This window comes from Danio rerio, chromosome 21 (assembly GCF_052040795.2).
Source record: "Danio rerio strain M-AB ecotype USA chromosome 21, GRCz13ab, whole genome shotgun sequence".
NCBI lineage: Eukaryota > Metazoa > Chordata > Actinopteri > Cypriniformes > Danionidae > Danio > Danio rerio.
Genome location: NC_141041.1, coordinates 14,143,418 through 14,166,085, shown reverse-complemented (window position 1 = coordinate 14,166,085; position 22,668 = coordinate 14,143,418). Strand labels below are relative to the sequence as shown.

The window sequence follows — 22,668 nt, the reverse complement described above, 5'->3', positions numbered from 1 at the left end:
TCAGACACATGCAACTTGTCCTGTAAGCTTGGAGTGTATGATATAGAATATGAATGAATGAGTATGTTGTTTCTGACTGATGGATCCTTACCCAAAGAGCACCGAAACATTAATAAAGCTACCCATGAGCATTATTTGTTTGATTTTGGATTAATTCTGAGTTTGTTTTGAAACAGATCACCAAAGCAAACTTTAAAACACCTTTAAACTATTGGTCTTTTATGATTAGGGTTAGGATTAGAGCTCCGCCTTCTTTGATGTGCATTTTCTTTCCTCTTCATTTCTCATTCCACAGGGAGCAGACAGGAGAACAACATCCAAAACGACAACACTACCCACACAAATACACTGGAGAGTTGAGTATCAAAGCTGGTGCAGATGTATCCGCACCTGTATGATCGTTCGGAGGGGATCAAGCACCACATGAGAACCCACATCACATCTTGTCTGTGAGTTTGAGCACACCGGCAGTGCCATTCTATGTTTGTTTATGGCAAATAGCATACAATGTAAAGGCCTACAAACATGGTGGATACATAAGACCAACTGTTAAGTGAAGAGGTTTAAATTGTTCATGTTGTCTTAATATTATAGTGATAAACTCTGAATCATGTATTTCTGTGGGAGTACTATCAACTCCTATATGTGCACTACCTGACAACTTGTTGACTAGTTGTCGACCATGTAAAAAATTGTAGCTCCGCCAACAGACATTTAACTGACTATAAGAAACTTTACAAGTACATGTCAACTTACACTAACCCTAACCCCAACAATAACCCCAACCTAACAGTCTACATATAATATAATGAGAATTAGTTAATAGAGGCAATGTAACTTAAATTCAACAAATGGACCATCAAAATAAAGTGTGGCCTAAGAAATAAATGAATACAAAATAATATAAGAAATGTGGAAGATGATTGACAGGAGTTGTAACTAAGCCTACAATTTCTGTATACATATTCTGACTATAATCTCATGGCTCTAACTGAGACCTGGTTGAGGCCGGAGGACACTGCTACACATGCTACTCTTTCTGCTAATTTCTCTTTTTCCCACACTCCTCGTCAGACAGGGAGAGGGGGTGGGACTGGACTACTAATCTCCAAAGAATGGAAATTTACTCTGATACCGTCCCTGCCAACAATCAGCTCCTTTGAATTCCATGCAGTCACCATTATCCACCCCTTCTACATAAATGTGGTTGTCATCTACCGCCCACCAGGTAAATTAGGTCACTTCCTAGATGAACTGGATGTTCTTCTCTCATCTTTTTCTAATTTTGCCACTCCCTTATTGGTGCTAGGTGACTTCAACATTTACGTTGACAAACCGCAAGCTGCAGACTTTCAGACTTTGCTTGCCTCTTTTGACCTAAAAAGAGCACCTACTTCTGATACCCACAAATCAGGTAATCAGCTAGACCTTATTTACACAAGACACTGCTTCACTGATCAAACAATAGTAACTCCACTACAAATATCTGATCATTTCCTTCTGTCTCTCAACATCCACATTACTCCTGAGCCGCCACACACTCCAACACTGGTTACCTTTCGCAGAAACCTACGATCTCTCTCACCCAATAGACTATCCACCATTGTTTCAGACTCTCTTCCTCCATCTCGCAAACTCACTGCACTTGATTCGAACAGTGCCACTAATACACTCTGCTCCACACTAGCATCATGTCTAGACCGATTATGTCCTCTTGCATCCAGGCCAGCCCGTGCCAGTCCTCCTGCACCCTGGCTCTCGGATGCTCTCCGTGAGCATCGCTCAAAACTTCGGGCTGCAGAGAGAATTTGGCGGAAAACTAAAAATCCTGCACATCTCTTAACATACCAAACTCTTCTGTCCTCTTTCTCAGCTGAGGTTACTTCTGCAAAGCAGACATATTACCGTCTGAAAATCAACAATGCCACTAATCCTCGCCTACTTTTTAAAACATTTTCCTCCCTCCTCTATCCTCCTCCTCCACCCGCATCCTCCACACTTACTACTGATGACTTTGCTACATTCTTCTGCACCAAAACTGCAAAAATCAGTGCTCAATTTACTGCACCTACAACAAACACGCAAGATACAACACCAACACCACACACACTCACCTCTTTTTCTCAGCTCTCTGAGTCTGAGGTGTCCAAACTTGTGCTATCTAGCCATGCAACCACCTGTCCACTCGATCCCATTCCCTCTCATCTCTTGCAAGCCATCTCTCCTGCAGTCATACCAACACTGACTCACATAATTAACACATCTCTTGACTCTGGTTTATTCCCCACTACATTTAAGCAGGCTAGGGTAACCCCACTGCTAAAGAAACCCAACCTGGACCATACGCTACTTGAAAACTACAGACCAGTATCCCTGCTTCCATTCATGGCCAAGATTCTGGAGAAAGTAGTGTTCAATCAAGTCCTGGACTTTCTTACTCAAAACAATCTCATGGACAACAAGCAATCCGGCTATAAGAAAGGCCACTCAACTGAGACTGCCCTGCTCTCGGTCGTGGAGGATCTCAGACTGGCTAAAGCAGACTCTAAATCATCAGTCCTCATTTTGCTGGACTTGTCAGCTGCTTTTGACACTGTCAACCACCAGATCCTGCTATCTACGCTTGAGTCACTGGGCGTTGCGGGCACTGTTATACAATGGTTCAGATCTTACCTCTCTGACAGGTCATTCAGGGTGTCTTGGAGGGGAGAGGTGTCCAACCTACAGCATCTAAACACTGGGGTACCTCAAGGCTCTGTTCTTGGGCCACTTCTCTTCTCCATCTACACATCATCTCTAGGACCAGTCATCCAGAGACATGGATTCTCCTACCACTGCTATGCTGATGACACCCAGCTATACCTCTCTTTTCATCCTGATGATCCCTCGGTTCCAGCTCGTATCTCAGCCTGCCTGTTGGATATTTCACACTGGATGAAAGATCATCATCTTCAGCTGAACCTCGCAAAAACGGAAATGCTTGTAGTTTCTGCCAACCCGACTCTACACCATAACTTTTCAATCCAGATGGATGGGGCAACCATTACTGCATCCAAAATGGTGAAAAGCCTTGGAGTAACGATTGATGACCAACTAAACTTCTCTGACCACATTTCTAGAACTGCTCGATCGTGCAGATTTGCACTCTATAACATCAGAAAGATCCGACCCTTCTTATCTGAACATGCAGCTCAACTGCTTGTTCAAGCTCTTGTTCTCTCCAAACTGGATTACTGCAACTCTCTACTAGCTGGGCTTCCAGCTAACTCTATCAAGCCTCTTCAACTGCTCCAGAATGCAGCAGCACGAGTTGTCTTCAATGAACCTAATCGAGCACATGTCACTCCGCTGCTAGTCCGTTTGCACTGGCTGCCAGTTGCTGCTCGCATCAAATTCAAAACTCTGATGTTTGCCTACAAAGTGACTTCTGGCCTAGCACCTTCTTATCTGCACTCACTTCTGCAGATCTATGTGCCCTCCAGAAACTTGCGTTCTGTGAATGAACGTCGCCTCGTGGTTCCATCCCAAAGAGGGAAAAAATCACTTTCGCGAACGCTCACGCTCAATCTGCCCAGTTGGTGGAATGAACTCCCTAACTGCATCAGAACAGCAGAGTCACTCGCTATTTTCAAGAAACGACTAAAAACTCAACTATTTAGTCTCCACTTCACTTCCTAATCTGCAATTGCCTCTTTGAATATCACACTAATTGTACAAAAAAAAAAAAAAAAAAAAAAAAAAAAACTACTAACACTTCCCTTCTTAGACTTTACAGACCTGAAACTTGCCTTTAGTACTTATTCATTGTTGCTCTTAGTTGTGTAAATTGCTTCCTTGTCCTCATTTGTAAGTCGCTTTGGATAAAAGCGTCTGCTAAATGACTAAATGTAAATGTAAATGTACAAAACTTGCCTGCTCATCTTTTACACACTCTAAAATATGTACCACTTCTTTACTAAAAAAGAGAACATAGTTTTAGAATGTAGTATAAGTAGGTGAATTGGGACACAGCAACTCTCACATTCTCTCAGTTTCGCTCTCCAGGCGGGCGCTGAAGGGAGGGAGAATTACTCAGCAGATTTTTTGAAAGAGTGGCAGGGAAGTGGCCTGCAGGACGAGGAGAAATGAAGGGGAGGGTGACGGGATAAGACAGGGTGTTAATCAGACAGGGTTTGGCCAGATGAGAGCGTATCCCTCGCCTTTTTCAGCAGCGGTGCATGACATGGGCTGTCTACTTCACACCTTCGTCAATATGGCCCGGAGCCACCTTTACCATCCACCCACGATAAGTGTCATGAGCGCCACATGTCTGGGAAAAATCTCCGAAGGGGTCAGTCGATGCTTATTAAATCTGAAATTAACCTGTTTGATCCCAACGGTCACAATTGTGGTTGTGTCTTTTTTTTCCCTCTAAACTCTGAAAGTGCTGTTAAGAAGTTGAACTTTAAAAGGAAAAAAGAGAGAAAAGTTTTTACTAATATGTGTCAATGTCACATGACCAGATCAGTTTATGTACTTTCTGCTTGCATATAAAAGGTGCAAATTTGTTAATTGTAACACATTGTCAAAGGGTGCTTTCACACCTGCCTTATTTAATTCGATTGAATCGCACTAGAGTTCATTTCCCCTTTTGGTACGGTTCGTTTGAGCAAGTGAGAATGCAGCAATCGTACTTGAGTGCACACCAAAAGCGGACAAAAGAAGCGTACCGAGACCTGCTTTAATAGGTGGTCTCTGTACGCTTTCAAACGAACCCTGGAGCGGTTCGTTTATGGTGAGAATATGATCTGTACTAAAACAGGTCCAACCACAAAATGAGAGATGTGGATTTTGTCAGATGACTGCATTTTGGTTCGTTTAAACTGGTTCGGACCAAAGCCAGCAGTGTGGTGTGAAAACGACCCAAAGACGGCAGAAGATGCAACAATGCATCATTTATTGCGCTTGGTGCGGACCAAATGAAGCGAACTACAGATGTGAAAGCGCCCTTAGTCAAAAACAACTGTACTGTTGATTTTATAGATATTTTAATGTAAAACCGACATTTTATTTTATAGTTGTGTTTGATTTTAATTGTGTGCCCCAGCGTTATTCTGTAGAGAGAGGACAACCTTACAGAAGGACAACCATCTGTGCAGCAATCCACCAATCAGGCCTGTTTGGTAGATTGGCCAGATGGAAGCCACTCCCCGCCTGGAATTTGCCAAAAGGCATCTGAAGGACTCTCAGACCATAAGAAACAAAATTCTCTGGTCTGATGAGACTAAAATTAAACTCTTTGGAGAGAATGCCAATCGTTACATTTGGAGAAAACCAGGCACCGCTCATCATCAGGCTAATACCATCCCTACAGTGAAGCAAAGTTTTTCAGCAACAGGAACTGGAAGACTAGTCAGGATAGGGGGAAAATGAATGCATCAATGTACAGAGACATCCTGAATGAAAACCTGCTTCAGAGCGCTCTTGACCTCAGACTGGGGTGATGGTTTATCTTCCAGGAGGACAATAACCCAAAGCACATTGCCAAAATATCAATGCAGTGGTTTCACAATGACTCTTTGAATTTTGTGGGAATAAATTAATTTAATCCATTTTGGAATAAAGCCGTATTTTGCCATTTCTGTGTGGAGTTTGCATGTTCTCCCCGTATTGGCGTGGGTTTCCTCTGGCTGCTCTGGTTTCCCTCACAAGTCCGAAGACATGCGCTATAGCTGAATTGGGTAAGCTAAAATGTCCGTAGAGTATGAGTGTGAATGAGAGTGTATGGATGTTTCCCAGTGCTGGGTTGCAGCTGGAAGGGCATCTGCTGCGTAAAACATATGGTGGATTTGGCAGTTCATTCCACTGTGGTGACCCTGATGAATAAAGGAACTAAGCTGAAAAGAAAGTGAATGAATAATAATAATAAAAATTGTAATCTAAAATCTATAAAATCTATATCTGTATAAATTAAATCTTTTAAAGACTGGATCTGACTTCTATTGGGTTTTTGTCCATGCACTGGATGACAATGCACGCTGATTAAAGAAGGAATATAGTTATGACATGCTGCTGAAAGTTTTCATTTGATCAGAGGTGGTTCTTGGCACAAAGCGTTTGACAACCACTGAGCAAACACATTTAATTCCTTTTGAATTATGGACAACAAAATTATATGCAACAAAGATCGTTTCATTGATATCACCCGGATTTAAACAAACCTTTGATTTGTTCATAGCCGCTGAGCCCCAATAATAATAATTAAATTCCACCATGCAACGAATGCAAATGACTATTTTTTTTAAAGGTGCACTAAGACATTTTTTTTCATGTTTCACTGTAGTTGAAAGGGGGATTACCAAGATGAAGTGAGAAAAACATTCACACAGTCATGTGATCTTGGCATGAGAAGAGAATCGTCTTTACGAAAAGTGAAACAGAAGTCTTCATCTCAAGTGAGTGTACTTCACTTTACACACAGGTACATGTACTGGAACACCTTTTTAAAAACCAACTTTATACATTAGTCATTTATTAGTTGAAGAAAAGATTGATGCAGATTCTACTACTGCATCAAATTTAGTTTTTACTGTTGATATTTGGTGCCAGTTAATCAGGAAGTGACAATTTTGTTCGCTTTGACTTGTTGGACGGAAACACTGCTTTATTTGCACATCTTTTTTGCGATAATCCAGTTTTGCGCATAAAGTTAAATCGCATTTTTGGATGGAAACATAGCTATTGTACATCTTTCTGACAATCTGGGGGTGTTTACACTGTGGTTTTTATTTTAAAACACATACATTTTGATACAGTTATACCCGGTGTCCACAATACTTCAGCATTTTCGATCCATAAAATTTTTGAAAATGCTAAAGACCTCATTTTAGTTTGGAAATGCTGGTGTTCTGTTTCAGTATAGATTAGCTAAAACACATTGGTGTGGCTATACATGATCACTCTCTGATTAGTTTTCTGGACTTTATTTATGATTACACAACCAGCGCATTGCAATTATGGATGCTGGCAAAATATGAAGAGTTCAGATGCAAAAACCTCTCAAAGCCATTTAAAAATTGCTTCAAAAATGAGCATTTTTATCAGGCTCCTGTCTGTAGGTTCAGTAATTTCAAGTTGATGGCAAATAATACACTCCTTTAAAGACCTTTAAATGAAATAACTGAACATAAACATAGGAGTCTGACAAAAATACTCCTTTTCAATGGAAATTTCAGTTGGCACTTAGAGGTTTTTCCATCTGAACTCTGTATACTGTATGCATGTGCCCAGTGAGCGTGAATGGTCATGTATCATGCACTTTAGGCTGTATAGTGTAGACCAGTGTTTCCAAACCCTGTTCCTGGACACCAGTACATATTTTGGACGTCTCCCTTTTCTGACCCATTCATTTTAGGTTTTGGAGTTTCTTCTAATGTTCTCATGAGTTGATTCAGGTGTGTTTGAAGAAAAGGGTTAAAAATGCGCACTGTTGGTGTGCCTTCAGGAATAGGGTTGGGAAACACCGGAAATTATTTTTCTTAAACACAATAAAAACAGCATTCTGGATGAGGAGCATTTTTACCATGTAAAAAAATTTTTGGGTTCCACAATTCCTGCATGTTGTCCCGACACAAATCGATTAGGTTAACTTAATTGTTTTATGTTTAATCCACTTTAAGTTGTAAAAATTATTAAGTTGTCCCCTAAAAAAACTTAAGAATTCTGTTGTTGCAACTAATTTTAAATAAGTAGTTTGATTAAACAAACAACAAACATTAACATTTCGAGTGTGTTCTAAGCACTGTTTTAAAACAAAAACACACAGGCTCCTGGTACTGGTAAAAGCACAAAGATTACACAAAGATTGTGTAAAAAGTGTAACTCCTTTATACTATAACCCCTTTAAAATTAGTTATTCAATGTTTGACTGTAGATTTCTAGAAGATCCGTACTAATAAGCTAACTGCATTTGCTGTCATCCCTCATAAAACAACACAATCCAGAAGTTTGGATCTTGCTTTTCAGTCTTGTTGTAATCACAGCTCAGGCTTGATGTGTGCAAACGTTGGCACGGCCATCAATACGAGCTGTCAATTGAGTGAGAACTGATGTTTTGCTATATTACTTGATGCTGAGTCTCAGAGACCTGTGGGGCTTCCCTGTCCTGTAGTCACCCAATCAAAAATATTTACTATCCATCATAGTTCTTTTTATTAGATTGTGGTTTGAGATTTCACCCTGCCAGAAGGTCTCGTTGATATAGTAGCGAGTAAAAAACCTGAAAGCTATTGGAAAAAAAATGTGGCCGCCACTGTGCGGAGAGTCATTTTGGTGTTGTGTAGTTGTAGGTCATCTGTTGTTTGGTCTTTTAAACATGTTTATGTGCCTTCAATTTCCATTTGTCACTCTCGGCAAAAGTACTCTTATTATGCTAACCTGGCTCACTGGAAATATGGGCCTCTACCAACATTGTTGCAAAACTCTAGAAGTGCACCAACACAAATGTCTGCAGTTTTCTGGTGAAATGAACACTACAGACCAACAACTTTTCACATTATAGTGTAGATTAACAATTAATTAAAACTCATTTCTAAATAATAGTTCTGTGCTATCACCTTAAAAGTTGTTTATCATGTACTGAACATACCTGTGAATCCTCCCATTTTTCCCGGGACTTACATTTCTATCGCGATATCATCCCGTAAAGGCAAGTTAGCATATTTCTCACATATTTTTAATCTTTCTATTCTGTCTTTTTATCCTCCCTATATGCAACCCATACCGCTAAACTAACAGAGGACGCCCTTTACTCTTAAATGCGAATCTGTTTAGTGCTTTCATTTTATTTAGGCATGAAAACACTTTGAAATAAATATAAAAACGGCGGGATTTCCTTCCTTTCCATTACAGGCACAGTTGTCTCTCCTATTCAATCCTTTATCCCTAATTTTACATCCCAATGTTGACAGGTATGATACTGCATGATTTGTAAACTTACACATTTGAATGCTCACGTCATTTAATGAATGCATTTTCTAGCATAGTAAACTTGCTTAGTAACTCTCCTGGTACAGTGTTTTAAGCTTTGTGGAAAAAAGAAGGGTAGAAACAATATAAAGAGGCACTGCTACTTTCAAAAGTAATAAATAATTTTAATAGAAAATAATAATTTTAGCATCGTTTATCAGCCATCTGAATGCTGTAATACATGCATGGCGAGACAGAATAAAACAATAAAATGGTCACTTTGTTGGTTTTTGAGAAATATTTTCATTTATTTATGTATTTTTTTCTATTCTTAAAATGTATTTTACGGTTTTAGCACCACTCACTTCAAAATTATTATAATATGTATTATAATTTTCTTTAAAAAATGTTGCCACATGCATGTATTTTTCATGATTTTTTCCCCCATTATTAAAATGAATGAAAACGGGGACTATATGGCTGCCAAATTGAGTCACGCTTCACATTTGGTCTTTTAATCCATCTGTTTTGTCCACTTTTTGTCCACAGTTTTCTTGTTTTCTTATATTATTTTTCCATAAAGTATCCATTTATTTGAATGAATGTAATGCATATATTTTTTCAAATGAAACATTAGTTCAAATAAGACTAAGACTCCGAACTGAATTGTATGAGAGTAAATGTCTTTATGCGTCTTTAAATGTCTTTGAAATAATTGATTTATTTGATTCGCTCAAATGGTTGATTCATTTACAAATGAAATAAATAGTTTTTAATGAACGGACAATTGAATCATTTGTTCACTTGATTGTTAAAAATGTGCTTTGAATCAGAAATGAAAGTGTGTTGATTGGAGATACAATATGAAAACATTCAGATGTATTTTTATCACAGTACTTTAAATTTTACGAGCATATAACTGCATTTTATTGGCTCAATTTTCTAGTGAGTTCTCCTTTACTTTTCCCCAATAATTAATCTGAAATAAATTGACAGCTATAATTTACAAAATTAATAATTAATGCCAGCTGGAAATGCTCATCTAATTTGTGTGAGAGTAAATGTTTTAATAACTCATTAAAAAAACTGAGTCAGTTAGTCAATTGATTGGCTCAAATGGTTGATTCATTTAGTAAGTTGTTTTTATGAATGAACAGTTGAATCATTGGTTCACTCGACACTATGAAAACATCGTTCAGATGTATTTTTACCATCAATTTTAGGAGCATATAACTGCGTTTTGTTGGCTCAATCTTGTAGTGGGTTGTTTTCCTTTACCTTCCCCCCATAATAACTAATCTAAATTAAAATGGTCAGCTCTAAAAAAATAAATAAGCAAATTAATACCAGGCATAAACGCTCGTGTATTTAAATTGTGTGAGTAAATGTCCTAATGAGTTACTGAAATAGTAATTTATTGAAGTGTGTTGATTGGAGATACACTAAAACATCAATAAGATGTAAGTAAATAAGTAAGTAAGTAGGTAGGTAGGTAGGTTAAGTAAGCAAGTTGGTAGGTTGGTAGGTAGGTAGAGTAAGTAAGATAGTAAGTAAGTTAGTAGGTTAGTAAGTAGGTTAAGTAAGTAAGTTGGTAGGTAGGTAGGGTAAGTAAGTTAGTAAGTAAGTAAGTAAGTAGGGTAGGTAGGGTAGATAAGTAAGTAAGTAAGTAGGGTAGGTAGGGTAAGTAAGTAGGGTAAGTAAGTAATTAATGTGTATTTATATAGCGTATTTATTGTGTATGGCCATGTCATCCTCTTGAATGATGCGACGGTAGCCATAGGACAACGGCGCCAGTGCACTCACCACACACCAGCTATTGGTGAAGTGGAGAGAAAATGATTGAGCCAGTTTGGTGGATGGGGATGATTGGGAGGCCATGAGGGTCAATGGAGAGAATTTGGCCAGGTTACCAGGGTTTTATCCCTGCTCTTTACGAGTAGTGCAATGAGATTTTTTATGACCGCAGAACTCGGTTTAACGTCTCATCCGAAAGATGGTGCACACTGAAAGCGTAGTGTTCCCTTCAATATACTGGGGCATTAGGACTACACAGATCGCAGGTTGAGTGCCCCCTGCTGGCCTCACCACTTTCAACAGCAACTTAGTTTTCCCACATGGTCTCTCATCGAGGTACTGACCAGGTTCAGCCCTGCTTAGCTTCAGTTAGTAACCGGTCGTGAGCTGCAGGGTGATATGGCTGTGGCAGTACCTTGGATTTTAGGAGCATATAACTGCATTTTATAGCCTCAATCTTGTATAGCGAGTTCTTCTCCTTTCCCCTTTCCCCCAATAACTACTCTGAAATAAATTGACAGCTTTAATTTGAAAAAAAAAAAATTAAAGCCAGGTGGAAACGCTCATGTATCTTAGTTGACCACTTGTGATTGAATCACCGAAAAGACATAAAAAGTGTAAAAAGGGCTTTAGATCGGCATGCATGGCGTATAAACTTTATTGAAAGAAGTAAGTCTTGTAAATGAGTTGTGTTTGCTATGTGAAAATGCACAGTCAGTTAAGTGTATGTGTGTGCGAGAAAGAGAAGTAGCGAAGTGAAGACTTTGATAATCCACTGTAATAATAAGACACCTTTTAAAAGGTAGCGAAGTGAAGACAGAAGGAAAGTGTGTTGGGCTTTGTGCGTGCTGGTGTTCCTGTGTAATTTAATTTTATACATCATAAACGCCGGTGAGCGCAGTAGTCAGGCGTGTTCCACCGCTGTGGCGGAAGCTATAAATTAAAGAAGAGCATTTTCTCTGCTCTGAAGACCCCCCCTCCCTCTTATTCACTTATTCAGTTGGAGTGCAAAAGTGAGAGAGAACAATGGAAACTTATTAATGCGGGAGAATGATGGTGCTTAGTTTTCAAAATAAATGAAGACCGTGAGGGATGTAGGAGATCTGGTGCAAAAAACTTGGCTTTCCAAATACCGGCTCTGTGACTCTCGGTCATAATATATTCATGAATCCTGACTGCATTTAATTTTACGATTCTCTTTCATATAGTGTGACTCCTCTCATTTAAAGTCTCTTTGTAGAGTGATCTAGTTTCCGAATGAATCATACCCACATACTGCGGCAGAACTAGCTTGCGATATACTCCTGAGACAGAAGGGAAAATAAAAAACGTAAGGGGTAAGATGTGTCGCCTTCCCTAAATCTAGCAAATTGTGCATATTTTTTTATTTTTGCATGTCACCATATATTCCTATCATTTACAGCTGCCTGTGATTGAGTAAAGGGATAAGCGGTTAGGAATCCTTTGCATGTCAAAGCCAATTTTTTACATGCCAGGAAAAATTAATTTAATGCCAAAGCAAATTTTCCAGGTCTAAAAATATAAATCATTTTGTATTTTAATCGGTGCAGCACAAAACCATGCTGATTATTTGGATAAAAAGACTTGCTGTCAATTACTTATGACCATTTCCACTGAGTGGTACAGTGCGATATGGGTCCTCTTCATCAGGCTTTTCACTGCCAAAAGGGTACCAATGGACAGAAAGTTTCAGTTGATGTCATTGTCGCTTGAGGAAATGTCAAAGAAAAGCTTTACGGGGCATTCACATATGATATGAGAAGCACTTCTCACTAAACAGATGCTTTACACACATAAATACTTGTGTATAAATGTTCATTTCTAATTTTTCTATGAACAGGATTCGATTATAACTGCAGATCAATGATAGGGTGAAATAGCCAACTTTAATGTCTGCAGTTATATAAAATAAACAAATAAATGCAACATATATGAACACATACAGCCCCTTACAGTCTCCAATATGTTATCAATTACAGTAAAACTACACAATGCATACATTTAGTCCTTATTTGGGTTTAAAAACACTGACCCTCCAGGACTGGGTTTGGACACCCCTGTTCTATATAGTATGAATGTGAGTAAAATGAATGGAATTTGAATGTACTACAGTAGTGGTTTACAAAGTGGGGGTCGCGGGACAATGAAGGGGGGTCACCTGGTGATTTCCAAAAATCTATTTATTTTTAATTTAACCGTAAGAATTACAATATTTTATCCATAACCTACTGAAGAGAGAAAAAAAAGTTGTTTATAGTTACTATATACTATATAGTTACTATAGTAGCTTATAGTTACTAGTTCTATTGGATTGTAACCCCTGGGTTGTTACATTACATTATATTAAAGACACAGCAATAGCGTGAGATGCAGGAGATTGATTTTATAACACCAGGTTAAACTTTATAGACCATTTACAGCACTCACATACATAAAAAAAATTAAATAAAGAATAGACGTGGTTCTATTGCTGCACTGTAAAAAATGGCTGTGATTTCAAACTGTAAAAATGCTACAGAATAAATCCGTAACCTCGTTAACGGTATGTTTCCCTAATATATACGGCAAATAACCGTAAATTGACTTTGCCAGAATTCCTTGCATGGCACATAACTTTTTATGCATTTGGTTAACATTAATATGGATCTTTTTAGTTGTTTCCCCATCAGTTATGTAAATTAGAGATTTATATTACATCTAATGTTGAAAAAAAAACGTTTATTTCATGACTTTAATTTTATGCGTGTTACCATACTGGTGTTTAGTAGCTGTGTGAATGACTCTGAGCACCTTCTATCTATGTGCTGATACCAAGCGGCAACCTCCCGCTCTCCCTCATGAAGCCAATACGGAAGTAACTAAAACTGCAATTCATCTGAAATTCTGCTAGTCCTGGCCGCTCCTGGCTCCAAAACAGAGCAAATTTTAATTGAGCCCACTGTTAGAATGGCCAACTTTACAGCAGAAAAAAATGTGTTTACAGCCTGGTACAAAAAAAGATTTTGGTTAATACAGCTAATATTACCCTTCGTGACAACTGTGAGGGGGGTGAATTTTTTTATAACTCATCCGTTTTCTTTATATTAAGTTATATTAAATTTGCATAATTAAGGGAGTGGCCACTTGAGTGACAGCTAGGTCTCGCTGGTCGCTGTCACGTCACCTCAGCTGAATCCTGCAGATTAGCCACTGAACTCGGCATATTTATTGTATTTCTGTATTGTTTTATGTGGCTTTACACAGTCAACTGCCTTTTGGACTTGTTTCCTACAATTATTAGATGGCATGGCATGCTGAGTGAACTTAATTGTGCTCACAAACCATTCACGTGGCCTCCGTTTCCCATGTGAGTAAAGTTACATACTTATATACCATCTCTATACATGTATTTGTTTTATTTAAGATCATTTATCGTTTATATTTATATTTAGAGCTGTAATGCACTTCAGAATCTGACAGATTGATTAGCTGTAGGCTCTAGAACAGTCATATGAAGCGTTGTTATACAGTGTTATGCTGGATTTCATCAATAGTCTTACATTAACTAACACAGACTATATCTGAAGTGTTTGGAAGTAATTCGCGTTTTCCTCCTGTTGAAAAACGTCATAAGAACAATGTTTAGTGGCTCAATGTATTACAGCAGTGTTTTTAAAAGTCTAAACACTTTATTGATATAGTGTACAACCAAGCACAAGTGGTCAGACTACAAACGAGTCACAGGTGATAAAGTATTAAGCGTTCTCCCAAAGTAAAGTGTGTCTGAACCAGGTCCAAGCAAGCTGTCAGCAGGTGTCTGTAGCTCCGCCCACTCTCCGCCTCTTTGCCCTTGTTTGGTATCCCGCCGTGGGTGTGATGATGCGCGAACAAAATGGCCACGGTTGGAAAGTAAAACCACAAGTAAAACCACGGTTACTTGTGGCTTCTTTTGCGCTCATTAGAAACCTATGGGTCATGTCACGGACACTACGTCCATATATTTTACAGTCTATGGCTGATACTCTTTTCTGCTTGTGGGAAAAGTTGATTGTGATGAGCATTGGCTCATTATGTAACTTCCTCAACTCCACCTGCATGTGGGTGTGCTAATGTGTGTAACTGTGTAACAAAAGATATGTAGATGTTGGTCATTCAAAATACAGACATATTACCTCTATAAATTAATAAAATACGGTAATTTACCGTAAAAATTAAAAATTACTTTTACGGTTTGTACCGTGTTTTTAACGGTAAAGTGCTGGCAACCACAGCTTCCGTTTTTTTACCGTAAATTTTACGGATTTATTTTTTACAGTGTGTGTGTGTGTGCGCCATTGCAAGCAAGGTTGCTGTATTTATAACCACCTCAGAGGATATTGGGGGTCGCAAGTTATTGGCATTGTCATTTTTGGGGTAGCGGGCTAAAAAGTTTGGGAACCCCTGTACTACAGTACATCCTCCATTTCTCATTATCACATGACCTACAATATCCATGTCAGGTTTGTTGCTTCTCTCCAATTTTTGAAGTTTTAAATAATTTTTATTCAGTTATAGACTATTTCAAAATGATATTACTGGTCTTTGAACAGTTTGTTCTTGCTGTCAAACTATTTCAGAACTGTAACAAGAGGTGACTCAGTCATAATGAGTATTAACGCAGCTGTCATAATATTTTTATCAATATGGTTTCTTTTTGGATTCTTAGAAGCTATGTAAATTAAAAATTAAAAACAGGTTATAGATTGGGAACATTTTCATTGTTTACATCCCTCAAAACTGTCCATACACAGTTTAACTTAATATTTTCTGTCAGTTTGAATAATGCAAGTTGAGATGACTAGAAAAGTTTATTTGATTAAACTAAAATGTTTAGGCAGAGTCTTTTACAGAGTAATACGGAAGTACATTTTTTACATGTTTTAAACATTCTTCAAAATATCTTCTTTTATGTTTTACAAAATAAAGAAACTCATTATGTTTTGGAACCTCTTGTGAGTAAGTAAATATTCATTTTTTGGTGAACTTACCCTTTAATATTAACTTTATTTCACTGTTGTTTAGCGACGCACACTTTGCACACCGTTTAATGTCATATCTGATAAGATTTACTTAGTCTGAGGTGTTTGCTGTTGATTAATTTCTAATCCAAACTTTTTTACAACCTCCCATCCCTCCTCTGAGAAATCTGCTCCACACTTTTATAAGCTGCTGGTTAGAAACGAGCATTTAAATCTATTTCCCTTTTTTAATTAATAATGGTGGTAGCGAGAAGCCCATCTCCGCTATAATGAGCGAGCACTGGGGAATCCTCTCTGCTATCTCCAATTTCTGCCATCTACTGGAGGTCCGCATTAAACGTTAATGGGATGTCAACTATTGATTATAGTGTAAATAACCCACATTACAATACCGAGGCCTTTGATTTTCTTTTACCTCTCATTACGCCTCTTTTCTAGCTGCCTTTAATGGTGCCATTTTCCTTTTTCATCCACATCTGCTTTGTTTTTTGTACTACTTTTTCCTCTGTTTGGCCTGACATCCTTTTTTTTTCCACCCGTAGAAATATATTTTGCGTTTTGCCGAAGCTTTCTTTGAAGATTTCTCTCTCATGCTGTGCAGTGTATTGACAGTCTCTCTCAGTTTTTGTCCTCTCACCTCAGATTAAAGGAGTATTTTAGGCTCTTTTAAACTTGGTGTCTCTGGACGCCGTCCAAATCCTGCTGTCAATTACAACAGACACTCATTTGGACTCAGTGAGTATGAGCTTCAGATGCGTTACAGTGAGTACACTTTATAGTGGAAGCTCAGCGTGCGAGAGAATAAATGTAAAATATGCAGTTATCACAGGGTTTCATATGGAGGCCCCTTTATGCACAGAGTTTAAATTAAAAAGGGTCATTTTAAGGTACTTTTAAAATGAAAGTCCCTCTTTGAGAAGTAAAAGACCCTAGATGAGAGATGTAAAATCACAATTATCTTGATCGTAACATTAAACTGATACATATAGTGTTATTTTAAGATTGGTGTCATAGAATAAGTTGTACTAATATTCCATATGTCAACCAAGTAAAAATTGAAGTTATTATAGGTAAATTAGCAGATATTTTTATTCTATCAGGATAGGTTTTCATGCATTTAATAATAAAGTTTTTACAATGACAAGTTGTAAAGTCGCAGGCTGAGTGGCTTAGTGTTACACCAGTGACAATCTACAGCCATATCGCAATGTTACGAGTGTGATATTGCGTTTATACAACAGTTTGACGGCATAATCATGTACATAAAAAATAAAATCAAACACTGAGAGACTCAAAAACTTTTTTGTATGAGGAACTACTTTCTGTCGCTATTCATTCACATCTTGCAGCTGGTCAGAACAGCAGAAACTGTTGCCAGTTCACAAACATCACTTTACAGCTATTTGAATGAGTCTCTAGCATAATTTCTTTTTTTTTTGTTTGTTTTATTTACCATTTTTATAAGATTTTTAACAAACACAGTACAATACAAATAATAATACAAAAATAATAATAAATACAATACAAAATAATTGACATTAGCCCCATCCCACCCCCTGAAAAAAAACACAAAGGGAGGAATCGTCTCAGTTATCAAATATACATAAGTATACACATGACATATGTAGCATAAACAATTTTTTTTTTAAAGATGACAGTATTCAAATTTCTACAAAGTCAGTGTCATAAATATTTGAGTTAGAGATGAAAATTTCTTAAAATAGTTTTAAAATAGAGTCTTAAAATAGGTCCCCATGTGGTTTCAGCTTTTTTCTGTGAAGTTTCAAGACGTAGTCGTTCCATTTGAATGACATAAAGCAGCTCATTCAACCATCTCTTAAAACAGGGAGCCTTTGGAGACTTCCAATTAAGTAAGATCATCTTTTTAACTGTGATCATGCCAACCATCAGGGCTTGCTGTTGGGTTGAAGGAAAAGTGTCCATTATGTTTGAGTATTCAAAAATAGCCAAATTATAGTCAGGTTGGATAGTGGTTCCATAAGCATTGGAAAACAACTCAAAGATGCTGGACCAAAACTCATAAAGAACAGGACAAAACCAAAATAAATGTGCCAAAGTCCCCTCTCTCTAGCATAATTTCTAAAGTGATGTCAAAATGGGTGATTTTGCTGACATTTTAGGATTATAAGGCTGAACAGCATGAAATGTCATCAGTCTACAGAGATTTCCCAGTATTTCTCTGTTGCAATCAGGATATCACAATAATTAACCTTGAAAAAGCTAAAGCAAACAAAAAATACCAGATTACCATGGTATAAATGCAGCACTACAATATAAAAAAGAAAGTCACTTACCTGTTCTGTAATTATTTATTCATCTGTGGTTTGAAACTTACACTGAGATAATGCTGTTTTTCTCCCCCTAAGGATTTATTATGCGGTCTCTCTCGCTATCTTGTGGCGGAACGTCAACCGTCTTTGCTCTGCTCAGTATGACAGGCTGGCCACAACACGCTGAATCACAGAAATTATAAATATTTAAAATAGGCACTATTCTTAACTTCTTAGGTGTTTATTTTAGATTTTAGTAACATTTTAGTTTAATTTAAAGCAAGGATAACTAACCAGGATAACACAAATAGTAATAATTATTCACTATATTGTCAGTGTTGTTATAGTTAGCTAAAATGAAACTGTACAACTATAATCGTGAATTAACTAAAAGTCAGTTGCCAGGGAATTATTTCTTATTTACATTTTTTAAAACAACTTAAATAAAAATTGATAAATATAAGCAAAAAAAAAAAAAAAAACTCTGTAAATAAACCAATAAATGACTAAATTTCAACAATGTCAAGCTATACATAAACAAATGAAAACATCAAATATTAAAGCAACAAAAAATAAAGGAAGATTTGCTGTATATAACACAAAGTATGGAGTTCATAACTCACATTTTATTTCCCAGAAACCTACATTATGATAGTTAGATAAACTAAGATAACCGTCCTTACTGGAAATATTTTGTCATGTTTTCTCCAAAAGCAAAATAAAAAAGTTTATATTAGTGTTTCTATGACTTTGCAAGAGGGAAAAAACATTTGGAGAAAATGTCAGATTTTTCAACGTATCAGAAATGCTGATCAAGCAGCATCAAAATTACATTATTTCAATAAGGTAATTGTAATTTGGTTTGTGTGGGTTTTCGTCTGGGTGCTCCGGTTTCCTCCACAGTCCAAAGACTTATACTCTATAGGTGAATTGAATAAACTAAGTTGTCCGTAGTGTATGAATGAGTGTGTATGGGTGTTTCCCAATACTGGGTTACGGCTGGAAGGGCATCTGCTTTGTAAAACATATGCTGGTTATACATATAAATATATAGGTTTTGCAGTATATTATGTATATAGTTGGCAGTTCATTCCACTGTGGCAACCTCTAAAATATAAGCTGAAGGAAAATGAATGAATGAATTGTAATTTGTGCTAAATTTTGCCATGTTATTAATTGCCAATGCACCATCACAACCTATAAAATGTCTATATTCTTAAAAGTAGACCATAGCTGAAAATCTTCCATAAGTGACTGAATAATTTTTACTGGTTAAAAAAAACGCTGGTGAAACGAGTCTCTCTCTCTCTGTCTCCAGTGTGCTGGCATTAGCAGAGCAGCTGTGCTCGGTTTCTGTCAGCGCTTGGTGGCCTGGTATGCAGTACAGAGACACAACGGCATAAATGATTATTTATGATCTGTCACCTTGCATCTCCAGACCGATCAGCACAGAGATTCATTAGTGCAACAGACTGTGTGCCACATCAACACACACACACACACACACACACACACACACACACACACACACACACACACACACACACACACACACACACACACACACACACACACACACACACACACACACACACACACACAAACATACACACACACACACACTACAGTCCTCCTCAGGCTCATACCTTCTTGTTTGCATGATCGGTGCTGTATTTGGTAATTGTTCTTAATCGCCTCATGCTCTCAGCTTTCTGGAAAAAAACAGTTGAAGGCCTAATATGTTTGAGCTGACACTATAATATGACATTTCTCTGATGGAAATCAGCCCAGATGCTAATAAATGACAAATCCTGACACTTCTCCATTTCTCTCTTAATGAAACTAAAATAATTAAAAACATCAGTTGCCAAGGATGCATTTCTCATTTACATTTGGTTTAAGCTGAAACTAAGGTAAAATGATTAAATATATAAAAAATAAATCAATAAATTAATCAATAAATAAAAAATAAACACCTAACCTGAACAAAAATTAAACCTGAACTAAACTTAAAATAAATGTATAAAAACCATCCAATGAATCAATCGAAACTCAATTTCAAATAATATGAGAAAATAAAATAATAATTTACTTTGGTTATTAATAAAAACTAAAATAGCTACACAAGGATACCAACCTAAAACATTTGATGTAATTTTGCTCACATGGAGAATTGAATATTAATCAGATGATGTCATTACGCTGATGTGCCGTCAGCCAATCGTTGCATTGCTGATCCTGATTTTGAGGATTGATAGATCTGCCCCTCACAACACACGCAGCGATCTCAGATCAGTTCATCCAGACATTTAATCTGATTTGCGAACTTGTTTGAAGAACCAAATTAGCCAGAGATCAGTTATCAAGTAAAAAGATCCAGGATCTGTCAAATCATTTTAGATCTTTTAAGCGAGGTACGAAGAATAGACCCCTGATGAACATATTTAGAAATTAGTTTTTATTTTTTTGGGGGTGGGGTGGGGGTATATTTTCACATCCCAATGTTGACAGGTATGAGTATACTTAAAAAACATAACACTTAAACATAGTATCAAAATAAAATTATTGAGAGATTTTTAATATCAAGAGATTGATTACATTTATCAGAAAACCACAATATGTCAAATCTGATGTATAAAACACAAAATACATTTCAATAACTCAAAGAAATGCTTTTTAAAAGTCATTTATCCCAATGGCAGTTGTTGTTTTAAATCGGATCACTGTTTGAAGTAAATGAGGTGGTTGCCAAGAATGATCTGCAGTATTTTGTATGGGGCTAATTTGGTTTTTAAACTTTTAATCTATGTTGTTGTCTTGATGAGTGTTGTTATTGTTTGGTTGTTGTATGTTTGTAATTGTTGTCTTAAATCCAGTGTTGAAGACAAATTTCCTTTCTGTGTCAAGCAGAACGGACATTAAAGTTTAAACTAAACTAAACTAAATTCACAAAATAAATTATTGTTTACATTATTTCACAGAAATTGCCATAATTTGGTCATTGTTTTTAATCACTTCATGCACTCAGCTTTTCTGGAAAACAAAAGAAGGCCTAATAAGTTTGAGCGGATCCCATAATATAACATTTGTCTTATGGAATCAGTTCAGACGATAATAAATGAGGAAGCCTGACTCTCATCTGTATCTCCGGATGTAATGATGGAGCTGAAGACGCCTTTCCTTTTCAAACATGAAATTAATGACAGAAGGTTGAGTTTGGCTCATTTGAAGTTCACATATGTTGTTATCTCACTCTCTTTCTCTCTCTCTCTGTTTGCTGTTGTGCTCCAGATGAATTCTGGAAAATTCTTTTAGGGATCACTGGTTATTCCATTAAAGCCAGTGTACCAGAATAAACAGAGGAGTGAAGATACTAAAATGGGATTTCTTGGAACTTTCGATATTCTAGTCATAATCAAACCTTTTTATATCTGTGACAAACTGATGGCTGAAATAAATATCTTAGAGAGTACTATACAGAGCTTTACGGCAACGTTGAGCTCATTGATTCTCTATATAGTTGGAGCAATTTTGATGATAACGTAACCTTTCGAGGCAGACATTCTGTGAAAGTTTGGAAGAAAGATTCATAACACAAGTTCAGTAGCAGATGCTCACTACGATAAAGCAAATAATCTCTGTTAACTTGAAATACAGTTTAAAAGGCTACCAATAAACAGAAAAATATTTGATTAATTTATAGACATTTTAGTTAGCAGGCCTCTAAATTGTCTACTGGCAAAATGCATTAAAGAATTGTCCAAAAAACATGTCCAAAGCAACTTACTATTGAGGAGGCATTCAGCGATTCAACAAGAAGAGGCAGTACACACTAGAACGAACTGTTTGTTAACAGAGCAATAAGTGCTGGAAGTTAGAAAGGGAGTGATTTTTTTTTAATTGATTTATTTTGTAGATTATAGCCCTTTTTGAAAATACCGGTAAATTCGTTCTGGCTATTTTCCGGAAAGAGAAGTTGTAACATTACCGGCAATTTGCCGGAATGCTGCGCTGTGTGAATGCAGAAGGAAGATTCCCGTAATAAGCGCGTGCACGTCTAGAACGTGCTGACGTGAGACGTCTGCTTTAGCCAATCACAACAGTCAGATGCATTTACGTCCGCGCGGTTTGTGAGGATAAAAGCCTTTGAATATGTTTCCAGACACATTTAGCTGCTAGAAGTTAGTCAGATCACGTTTATATGTTCTTCTTAATGCCAACTGTGTAAATAATCATCGATGAGATGCTTATGATAAGCCGTTGTTTGTTTACCTTCAAGCTTTGCGTGCGCCTATGAGCGCCTGCACACGCACATATTATGAACATCTCGACATGCGAAAGTGATCCTGCGAAAGTTGTTCACAATATTGATCATCCACAGAGTTTGTAATTTAGTCAAATGTTTACAAATACAAGCGCAGCCGTTTAAAGCTCATTTGTGGTGAATGATGTCAGAATTTACCGGTATTTTGGAATGGATGTGTGAATGCTCTTTTCCAGAAAATTTCCGTAACGTCCTCGCCTGTGTGAACAGCGCTTTTTTCAATATACCGGTAAAGTCGTTCCGGAAATTTTCCAGAAATTTACCGGTATCACTGTGTGAAAGGGGCTAATGTTTC

General features: G+C 37.2%; 1 protein-coding gene across 1 annotated transcript in view; it reads left to right on the top strand.

Annotated features, from left to right (window-relative positions):
• LOC141379815 (uncharacterized) overlaps positions 1 to 22,668 on the top strand; it is a 461,403-nt gene that overhangs the window by 73,564 nt on the left and 365,171 nt on the right. Inside the window, exons 7-8 of the mRNA XM_087300926.1 lie at positions 296 to 449; positions 6,323 to 6,434. Of these exons, the coding sequence (XP_087157052.1) occupies positions 296 to 398 (103 nt within the window). The 3' untranslated portion in view covers positions 399 to 449; positions 6,323 to 6,434. The remainder of the gene's footprint in view (positions 1 to 295; positions 450 to 6,322; positions 6,435 to 22,668) is intronic.